The sequence below is a fragment of the Cupressus sempervirens genome, chromosome 5, assembly GCF_028749045.1.
Source record: "Cupressus sempervirens isolate cs-2001-9-10 chromosome 5, ASM2874904v1, whole genome shotgun sequence".
NCBI lineage: Eukaryota > Viridiplantae > Streptophyta > Pinopsida > Cupressales > Cupressaceae > Cupressus > Cupressus sempervirens.
This window is the reverse complement of record NC_143122.1, coordinates 440,221,287-440,233,450: the sequence shown is the minus strand read 5'-3', so window position 1 is coordinate 440,233,450 and position 12,164 is coordinate 440,221,287. Positions and strand designations below refer to the sequence as shown.

Sequence of the window (12,164 nt, the reverse complement as noted above, 5' to 3'; positions counted from 1 at the left end):
ATAAAAATAGACAAAGATAATAAGTATTTATCTACATATCAATATCCTTTTATTTAATCATTCATTAAATTTGACATTATAATTGTAATTGAAAACCATTTCTTATTACATTAATTACTTCAGATGGAGATGTTAATATCTCTCATACCCTATACTAAGGATTCACTTAATCTCCATGGAATCCATGAACAAACACAAAAGAATTTAATCATATTGATAAATTATTCATTATTATTATTATTATTATTATTATATATATATATATATATATATATATATATATATATATATATATATCCTAAATATTAATTTATCAATAAGAACATATTTACTATCTATGAGAGGCATACCTTCAACGTCGTGTCAACTTAACTTTTCTTTAAATGTGAGGTGGGTCATGTGCATTGTTTAGAATTGAATAACTTTTAATAATTATCTCACTTATATATGACATAGGATTCACCAACTCCACGTTGGCTGAAACACATTTTCACAAGTGATATTCAAAGTGGTCACTCATTCGCCCTTTGGTCATATTACAACCTCATTTGTAGTTGGTCTCCATCCCACATGCCAGACCACTTCATTCCACATATATGCTAGATACCTTTGATTGATCGCAAATGTACCAGCCACCAATGTTATTTTTTCCATACATATTTATTGCATATACTTTATGATTCTTGCAAACCAAATTGAAGTCAAAGTATAACCGTCATCATCCATGTTGCTTGACCTTTACTTCGGGATTTGTTCATTCATTATATTTCTGCCCATAAATATGTATATTCAAGCACTCAAGGAATTACTAAAGTGAGGTCTGCAGTGCTTTGACATTTGTTAAACAACCATTAATCTTTACAAAATTGACATGTTTTACCACTTCTTCCCGTTGCCAATCGCTCAAGAGCTTTGCACCAACGGCATAAGTGCCCAAGTGTGGATGAGTAATTTCTTCATGTACTATGATGACTTGAATTTCTTGTTAGGGCACGATAAGGTCACGTTCAGGTGGTTGTTGGATACGTTGATGGAGAATTCGTAGACTAAATATGCCTATATTACAAATTTGTGTTATGCATGGCTACACATAGGTTTGAGATCCAATATTGTCTCCCACATTGGTTCAACTTTGTGCTTCAATTACTCAACATCTAGATTCCTCTCTGTGTGCATGGTTGAATCGATTTTTGTTCATGATGGGTATAGATTGCACCACGTATTATCCCTATTTCTTTGTTCACATCACAATGCTGAGATTGTCGATATTTGTTTGTTGCTCTTTTATGGAGTGTAAAGTTTAATAGAGATTTCTCTGACAATGCTGAAGAATGTATATTTTGTTTCAGATGCAATCTCTGCAAATGAAGGATCTGATGTGCTCCACAATATGTATAATTTCAATGCAAATATGAGATACAATTTCCTTCCGATTTGATGTCAGTACTACCTCTAATCTGCTTGCATTAATCAATTTCGATGCTTGAAATATTGGGCAGCATACATATTTATACAGAAGTGGTTGGGTGTTTGGGTGAATGGGCATGTCTCCAAATGGAGACATGACCATTCACCGATACACCCGATCAGTGGTATGGTCACACCTGTTTGATTTAGTCATAACAAAACTAATGATTACAAGACTTAACAAAATCTAAAGCATTCGATTATGATCAAAATAAATACGATCATTTGCTGAGATCATTCTCAGATATAAACACAATAATTATATGCATAGTCGGTTATGAATGTTGCGATCACAATAATAATGCAGATTATATTCATGCATACATACATAATACGTATCGATATTCAAATCATATCGACATGTATATATACATGAGTATATTATCATATGATCAGTGCTATTGTCTGAACCGAAGCTACACGAGTCAACACGCCCTCTTAGCAAGGGAAGACAAAGTGCATTTGAATTCTTCTCATTATAAAAAGTAATATCCTCCAGATATTTTAAGAAAATAAAGTCTCATGATATTCTTTCAATTTTGTGTGTACACAGATATCAAGTCTCATGATATCCTCCATAAAGGATCATAGCATATCCATAGATATTAAGTCACATTATATCCACCATGAGTTTAAACATATTGATCTTCAATAGATATCAAGTCACATGATATCCATCAACATGCTCTTTTAACTATTATGATTTTCAAGAATATCAAGTCACATGATATTCATCATAATAGTAATCTAATAATTTAAAGGCGTCACCTTATATTATTAGAGTCAACATTTCAATATTAAAGATTGTCTCCTTTAAATACTGAACATAGGGTAAGCCCATGAGTCATAGTCACAAATATGACAAAAGAGTTTACACTTTAAACATCTTTATTAAATAAACAAATTTAAAAGGTTTGAGACTCAATCTCATTAACTTACATTTCAACCAAGCCAAGTTTCTTTCTGAAATGATCAACCTTCACTTTAGGAAGTGCCTTGGTAAGAATATTAGCGGTTTGATCATTTGTATCGATATATTCCACCTAAATAGCCCTTCTTTCCACCATGACTTTTACATAGTGGTAAGGAATTTCTATATGCTTGGATCTATCATGAAATACCGGATTCACAGATAACCTAATACAACTTTGGTTATCACAGTGAATAGTGGTAGGTTTCATAGGCTCACAAAACAAGTTGGAAAGCAACTTCTGAAGCCATACTACTTCTCTAGCACCCATTGCCGCTGCAATATGCTCTGCCTCAATAGAACTTTGAGCAACTGAAGCTTGCTTTCTGCAGATCCAAGAAATCAAAGCTATTCATAAGCTAAAACAACATCCTAATGTGTTTTTCTGATCTTTCACATCTGGCCCAATCAGAATCATTATATCCATGTAACTCCAAGGTGGTATTCTCATACTTAAGTTCATACCCAATAGTACCTTGTAGATACCTTAATATACGCTTCAAAGCAACAAGATGAATCTCACAAGGTTCACACATGAACTGACTCAATGCATTCACAGCATAGCAGATGTCAGGTCAAGTATTTACAAGATACATTGGGGACCCAATTATCTATCTGTATAAAGTAGGATCAACTAGTTTGGATTCAGCACTTGCTTCTTTTAGCTTGTGTTAATTGGTTTCCATAGGTGTAGACATAGGTCGACGGCCCCACATTCCAAGTCCTTTCAAAATATCAATAGTGTACTTTTTTTGGTGTAGAAAGATATTCCCAGACTTCTAACGAACTTCCAATCCAAGAAAGTATGAAGAATTCCTAAGTCTTGCATTTCAAATTCAGAAGCTAAATCTTTCTTACACTGATTAGTGAGATGTTCTTCCCCTCTAATCAAAATGTCATCAACATAAAGAATTAGAATTAGCATGTCACCTTTAGTTACCTTGAAGTAAAGATTGAGATCAGCCACATTCTTGGTGAATCCACGACTTAAAAGGTATTTGTCAATGCTTTCATACCAGGGTTGGGAAGCCTGTTTGAGTCCATATAGAGCCTTCTTTAATTTACATACATAGAAGGCACCATCATGTGTCACAAACCCTTTTGGTTGTTCCAGGTATACTTCTTCCTTGATTTTTCCACTAAGAGAAGCAGTTTTAACATCCATTTGATGGATTTTCCAACCTTTGGCTATTGCAATGGCTATTACAGCTCTAAGAGAGGTGTACCTGGTGATTGGCGCAAAAGTTTCTTCAAAGTCAATTCCTTTTGAGAAAAATCTCTAGCCACAAAATGAGCTTTATGGTTTTCAATGCTACCATCTGCAACATACTTAACTTTGAACAGCCATTTTGAAGATACAACAGATTTTCCCTTAGGTCTACGAACTATGTCCCAAACATCATTTTTTAGTATAGACTGATATTCCTCCACCATGGCATCTTTCCAAGATTGATGTTTAAGTGCTTTAGAAGTACTTGAAGGTTCAGGGCTTGGACTCTCACACATGAAAGCATTGTATGTCAATTTTCTAAGTCTCTTGCTTTCTCGGAAAGTCCTTGAAGGTGCTGCAAATCCATCTCCTTCTTGTATAGTTTTTCTTGCCCAAAGTGGTTTTTTAGAGTGATCAAGACTCACTTCTTGAGTTTCAAGATGGATCTCAGTTTCATTTGAAGTCTCTTCAAGGTACTCCCTCTAAATCAAACGTATCTAGGTCATCAGAAGTTTTGGCTCTTCCGAAAGCAATGTCTTCCTCAAAAATGACATCTCTGCATAGTTATATTTGTTTCTGTCTAGGTATGTAGACTCTGTATCATTTTACAGTTTCACTAAAACCAATAAAGATGCCCTTTCTTCCGAGAGGTTCTAACTTTTTCCTCTTCTCCTTAGGTACATGAACATACACAGGACATCCAAATATCCTTAAGTGATTGATGTCAAGTTTCTTTCCAGAAAATGCTTCTTTAGGGGTCTTGTTGTGCAAATATGAATGAGGACCTCTATTCTCAATATAGACTGTTGTGTTAGATGCTTCAGCCTAGAAAGACATACTCAAGTTTTGATCAAAAATCATACCCTAGCAACTTCTACAATAGTTCTATTATTTCTTTCAGCAACTCCATTTTGTTGAGAATTGTAGGGGACTGTGAACTCCCTCTTAATCCCAATGAGTTTGCAGAACTCTTTAAAAATTTCAGAAGTATACTCTTTCCCATTATCTGTTCTCAAAACTTTAATGTTCTTCTCGAAGGAGTTCTCAATAATTGTTTTGAATTCTTTAAACTTAGAATCTCTTCAGATTCTTTGCACTTAGGGAAGTATATCCATGTCTTCCTTGAAAAATCATCAACAAAGATCACATAGTACAAGAACCCTCCTATAAATGGTATAGACATGGGTCCACATAGATCAAAGTGTACTAGTTCCAACACATCTTTAGTTTTGCTCAAACTATGAGGAAATGGCTTTTTAGTGTTTTTCCCTAAGGCACAACCTTTACATGATTCATTGTGGATATGGCTTAATTTGGGCATTCTAAGTACTAACTTCTCCATTGATGTTAGAGCACAAAAGTTGATATGACCTAATCTTCTATGTCATATTTCATTTGAATCTGATTTCTCATGTACAAGTGCAAGGTTTGTCTTAGTGCATAGCTCATATATAAGCCTTGGTCTTACTCCTATTGTTAGAGCCTTCTTTATAGTTGAATTCTTAGGCCATGCTAGTACTTTACCTCCCATGAATGCAATTCTATAACCATCATCTTCAAGTGCGGATATAGATATTAAGTTCCTCTTAATACCTGGTACATAAAGAACTCTAGAAACTTGAATAGAACTTCCCAATTTCAATTTTATGGTGCAAGTCCCAATTCCTTTTACTGAATGTGCAAAATCATCACCATTTGTAACTTCTTCATCTGTTTCTATTTGCATGTTTTCTAGGTTATCCCGATATCTAGTGATGTGTCTTGAAGATCTGCTATCAACTATCCATGTATTACATTTGGTTGAAATCGGGCTGGACAATGCTGAATAGAAGGCATATTTCTCAGATTCATGTCCTTCATTTGACTTCTCAAATTTTGCAAAAGATGCTTGAGGTTTAGATCAATCGAGACAATTTATTGCATAATGTCTAAATAGGTCACATCTAAAACATTGAATTTCGAACAAGTCTTTCTCCTATTTAGATTGTCCTTTTGGTGTTTTTCTTCTTTCCCTTCTTATGAGAGTTTGTGTTAAGAACTTGAACGTCTTCATCTAAGGTTTTTTGTTTTCCCTTAATCATTAATCTCGATTCTTCTTGAAGACAGTTTGATCTTAAGTGATCTAATTTTGGGATTTTAGACCTAACACTTATTCCTTGTACAAAAGATTCCCAGGAGTTTGGAAGTCCTCCTAATGCTATTAAGGATAATTCTTGATTGTCAATCTCATAACAAAGTGCAGATAATTGATCTCTTAAATCTGTAACCTCATGAAGAAAGCATTTATCGTTTCTCCTTTATTCATGCTAACATTATTCATTTGCCTTTTAAGAGCAAGTTTTCTACCTGTATTATTGATTATGAATGCATTTTCAAGAGCTCAAAACATACGATATGTTGTTGTATGTTTTGCCACAATAGGTACTATGTGGTCTCGAACAATGTCCACAATTATCTTCATGGCCTTTTCATTTTTCTCGATCCATTCTGATTTCTCAAGATCATCTTTAGGTTCCTCTTTGTCCTCTCTTACAAAAGATTTCAATTTGTTTTCTTTTAGCAACATCATTATACGAAATTTCCATGATTCGAAGTTATCAGCACTTGCAAGGTGATGTTCGAATCTCAATACGTTTGTCATCTTTGTAGAGAGAATAGACTGTTTATTTTAAAGTAAAATCTGATCTTTATAAACTTAATGTGATCTCTCCTTAGCCTTGCTCTGATACCATGTAAAGTTTAATACAAATTTCTTTGACAATGCTGAAGAATGTATATTTTGTTTCATGTACAATCTCTGCAAATGCTCTGATGTGCTCCACAATACGTATAATTTCAATGCAAATATTATATACAATTTCCTTCAGATTTGATGTCAATACTACGTCCGATCTGCTTGCATTAATCAATTTTGATGCTTGCAATATCAGGCGGCATACATATTTATACAAAAGTGGTCGTGCATTTGGGTGAATGGGCATGTCTCCAAATGGAGACATGACCATTCACCTATACACCCGATCGGTTGTATGGTCACACCCGTTTGATTTAGTCATAACAAAACTAATGATTACAAGACTTAACAAAGTCTAAAGCAATCAATAATGATCAGAATAACTATGATCATTTGTTGAGATCATTCTCAGATATAAATACAATAATTATATGCACAGACGGTTCTGAATGCTGCGATCACAATAATAATGCAACTTATATTCATGCATATATACATATCGATATTCAAATCATATTGACATGTATATATACATGAGTATATTCTCATATGATCAGCGCTATTGTCGGAACCGAAGCTACATGATTCAACATGGAGTATTTCACCATACAACCACCATTGCTCGAAATGAATTTGCTATCATCCCTTATGCATAAGACAATTTGTAATGATTGAGATCCTCTCTTCTTAATGTGGTTGCTCAACGATGTGTAAATCTAGAAGCCTCCCACATTGGAGTCATCCTCCTATTATTTGATACACCTTCTGCTAAAACTGTGTATTTTTTTGGTTTCCCGAACTTCATCTCTTATACAAGGCGTTGAATTTCTAGGTAAAAAATGATCAATGATTGACCATCATTCCTTCTCATCTCCCATCTGCAAATTCTATATTTCCTCTTTCCATTTTTCACATTTTGCAGCCTGGTGCTCTGATACCATGTTGCTATTCTAGGATCATTTCTACAAATGTAGTAATATTGCCAATGTGATTAATGTCTTCCAAATGCAGATTTGAAGACTCCTAAATATGAGAGGAGACATACCTCTATAGTTAATCATCATTAGTTAATAAATAACTATATGTATAACTTATCTTTAAGCATATATGTAATATTAATATATTAGCCATAAATGTAATATATTATTATATAATAATATACAATGTATAATATATATAATATATATTATATTACATATATAATATATATTATATATATAAGATATTTATCTTAAAGATGATTTTCCATCAACAAGGTATCTCGTGATAAAATCGATCCGAGAGAAGCTACAACCTTAACAAGGGGTACTATAGATTACCTATTCAATGCCCTCATGGCGATCCTAGTGTGTATGATGTTATCCAGAATTCTGTTCAGCAGCATGAGAGGCTCATTCTTAGTATATGCTCTACATGAGTTGTCACTTAATGCATAAGCATCATCAATGGGCGCTGAAGAATGCTCAAGACCCTCATCATAAAAGATTATTTTTCATGGTCGGCTGTCCTCCATTTTTACACAAGTCAGGTTTGGTGATGAACCTTGTGAAAACAATGATTGGAAATGATTGGAAATGATATTCTTGGCATCTTTACCACACTATTCAAAAGAGATGATTCACTATGACTCCAAGGTGAAACTAACTTTCACGATACCATATCTAGCACTATGGGTGAGACTTCTCTAATTATTTCTTCCAAAGCATTTTGTTTGGATGTTCCTGCCTTCATCAAGGCATGCCCATAGAGGAATTTAAAATAAATTTATGTTACAGGCCGAGAAGTTTCTCCTCCATTTTTTAATAAAAACTAAAGAAAGCATTGCACAAAACTAGAAGTAACCCATTATAGTGCCAAGCTGGTGGCCTCAAATGACCATACTATCCCTTCTTTCTTGGTAACATCTATCACCATGCAAAACAAAGATGATGGCGATTCATCATAGGGTCTAAATGCCCTCAATCCCCTAGAATGACCTAGAGCATCCTCTGTTGAAATAGTGAATTGAAGTGGTGCTCCTGCTTTTCGGGCTGGTGACTGGTGTGTTTGTTGATGGCAGGGCTGGCTCATTGGATCGTGATGTATCTATTGATTTTGTGGAGTCAAAGTGTATATTTTGTGTCAAAAGAGTTGTGCTCTTTTGGTGATGCTATGGTTTAAGCATCTTGTTTTTCTGGGTATGGAGGTGATCTTTTATTGTGTTCTCCCGGAAGGAATCATCTCTTCCTGCTTACGTTATTGCCTGCTGTATGTTGTTGGTTTCTTTAGAACATAGGTTTCAAGCTGCACCATGGCTTGCAGGAAGTTTGGTATTTTGTTGGAGTTGTCGGTTTGGGTGTTGATAGTTTATTATACATCTCTATTTGCATTGTACTTCTTGCATTGGAGCCTTTTTGAAGTCTTAACTTCATCAGGCAGGGATCCCATGGATTTCACATCAAAATTATCTAAAAATATTAAAAACAAGAAACATAATCAAACAATGTTATCAAATATATACGTATTTACTGTTCTTGCGGTTTAAACAGTTCTGTGTAAAAGTTGATTTTCCATTTGTAAAATAGTGCATAATGACCGGGAATAACATTCATACAATGTTCTATGGAGATTGTTATATAAGGATAATTATTTTTTATCGTTGATAATTAGTCTTTTGAAAAAGAAAGTTTTTTCTCTCCATTGTCACAACAGTTGAGAACCAAATGCTTTTGGCAACAAGACTGAAGATTTCCTGTGCCAATAATATCTCAAAAGTTTAATGACAAACAATAAAGTTGATTGCTTCATTACAGTATGTTGTGATTCACAAAAAAATTGTGACATTGGAGGGAACAGTGATACTTGATACTTACCATGTTCATGTTCATGTTCATGATGATGGCTGTGGTCATCGTGATCTTCACTTGAATTTTCTGTGCGAACTTCAGATTCAATCCTAGAAAGGTAATTTAACAAAGAGTCAGAAGTCCTTAAAAAAATTAACATCGGAGAAATCATTCCACAGATTAGGGATGGCATTGCTCTTCCATACTGAACAAAAAGCATAGCATTTGAATAACACTATCATCAACCAATGGTAACTTGTGCGAAACAACATCTGTGAAATAGGCAGTTGTCAACACATTTAAAAAAATGCGTTACATCTTTAGGACTGGAGAATCCAAGGCCTCTAAATTCACCATGCAAATGAATGATAAGAAATCTATAATTAATGCTTCAAATTTTAAACAAATGCAATCCTGCAGCTACACAGCAAATTACAGAGGGGAACAAAATGTTGAAAAGAGATTATTGAACCCACAGATATTGATTTGAGGGTCTATTGCATCCCTTGACCAATGTGCAAGTTACCGCAATCTGCTAGCAAAGTGTGATCACATTTGTGCATAAACCAATATATTATTGAAATGGTACAAAAACATTCAATTGGATATATACCTTCTGAAAATCTATTCACCATGTTGAAAACATCATGATGGGATCATACAGCACATCATATTGCTTTGCAAAGGCTAACTTATTTTTGGTGCAAAACAGATAAGTATTAAGTGTGTGAGTGCATGTGCAGGAAACATTAATATCTTATTTTTTCTGTTTAGGAAGAAGAACTGCACCTTTCTAAGTCAAAGCCACCAATTCCAAGGACATAGTCCATATCAACAACACCAAACTTGGTATACTTAACACGAGCCAACCCATTGATCCGCTGCAAGTATAGAAATATTATGTAAAAGCCATGACTGAAGTAAGAGAATGCAAAGAGATAGCTTCAAAGAAAACAGCAAATCAATAACAAAGAAAGCTGGATTCTACAACTATGCTGTCAAAACTTAAAAGAAAATATATTCTTTAAAATAAGTAAATTGTAAATCAATCATGAATCCAACCAATGAACACAACATATTCAAATTTCAAACTGCTACTAATCTACATGTGTATGTAGATACTAGAAGCCTCCTCTTCCTGAACTTCTATGTTCAAGAAAAAAAATGAAATCCACTGAGTGAGAATAATAAGGATGTGTTAGTTAAGTACCGAGGAAGCTAACTTTGTCTGATGAAACCACTTACCTATATGTAACTTGTGGCCCATCTACTGTTTTCTGTTATTTTAAGTTCAAAGGTATGAATGAATTAGAGCAACTGCTTTTGCTTGCCCCACACACTTTCACAACAATACTTTTTATAAGAATCTTGTTGTTGGTCATTAATTAACATTCTAAACACAATTTGTACACAATATTTATTAGGGAATTTGGCTCAAAAAACAGAGTTTCTGATCAGAAGAAGAGTTAAGTTCTGAGACCCTGATTAGCACCACATCAGCTAGAAACCACTTCTCTGTCTACCATGAAGGGTGTCCACCAACAGGTTCAAACCAAACAGAAATAGGGTTGCTTACCTCACATTTCCTCATTGAACAGTATTCACTACACAGACTTAATATCAAGTCTCCTATAAAGTGGTTACTGCCAAATGAACCATTTTTAATCTAAACATTGATAGTGCAAAAAATTGTAACATTGTTGACAGTGTTATTTGTGATGAAGTGGGATTTACATCAATAAATATAGCAAAAATGTATCTTCATCCAAGCATCTTGCTAACCACTAAATGGTGCAGCTGATCTTTTCCTACTCAATGAAACTAGTTGGAGATTTGTCATGCCTTCCAAATGCACGAGACCTTACTTTCATCAACAAGCAAATCATATGCAAACTCTTCTAGTATAAAAGTTTATTCCTAGATAGAAAATAGGCAGGACTTGGAAAGCAAAAAAGAAATTTAGATCATTGTCATAAATTGTCAGTAATGGAATAAATGTAGGTTCTTTGAAAGACACTAATGATGACTTCTCCCATGAAGGATCTTCATGTAATATATATTAGGAAGTAATTGAAAAATATTTGTTTGTTATTAGCAGTGATCAAGAGATCAATTTATAAAAGAGACTAAACGATGTTTCCTTAAGAAACAATTGTAAAGAATAGAAACATTCTATTCTAGAAATAGAAAACTAAATATTAGAAACATTCTAATAAGATTACAGTAGAAAACCATTAGATACTAAACAAAGACAACAGAAACTATCTATTATCGTAATACCCTCCCTTAATGGTTAATCTATCCAGAGCATGAAGCTGTCAAAAAGCGTAAAAGGAAGTTTCTCTCTGCTGAAGGTGCTCCGCACTGTTCCATGTGGGCTGCGAACCAGATTGCTTAGATAGGGCAGCTAAGCGCTTCCGACAATCAACCTTCATGTGCCCAAACTTGTGGCAATAGTTGCATTGAATTTTTTCTTTCAAGAGCCTTTTGAATCTGGAGCAGAGGATGTCTACTAAGAAGATTGTTGACGGTACCTAGGATAATGCTTCAAAACTTTGTGGATGAGCATAATGCTCTAAAACAAATTGCAAAAAGCCATGATTTTTTAGGTGAAAAATCAGTCAAAACCCAACATGGTTTTTCTGGTGAAAAATCAATCAAAATTCAAAACCCAACATGATTTTTCAAGTGAAAAAACAATCAAAACCCAACATTGATTTTTCAAGTGAAAAATCAATCAAACCCAACATTACAAAGTTTCATTTTTTTTATGAAAAATGGTAAAACCCAACAGATAATTTTTGAGGGAAAAATTACAAACCCACAAAGGAATCCCACACAACTTTGCGAATTATAGAATCATACTTTTTTAAGGGTAAATTTATAAAAACCCATAAGAAACTCTTTTTAGGGAAAAAATATGAAAACCCATCAAAAAAAAATTTTTGAGGAAAGAAA

The 12,164-nt window shown here is 34.1% G+C and overlaps 1 protein-coding gene across 1 annotated transcript in view; it reads right to left on the bottom strand.

The window, feature by feature from the left end:
* Positions 1-12,164, bottom strand: part of LOC149556671 (uncharacterized) — a 191,409-nt gene that overhangs the window by 54,297 nt on the left and 124,948 nt on the right. The window contains exons 6-7 of the mRNA XM_089831091.1: positions 9,996-10,087; positions 9,234-9,316 (exon numbers count right to left, since the gene is read on the bottom strand). Of these exons, the coding sequence (XP_089687217.1) occupies positions 9,234-9,316; positions 9,996-10,087 (175 nt within the window). The remainder of the gene's footprint in view (positions 1-9,233; positions 9,317-9,995; positions 10,088-12,164) is intronic.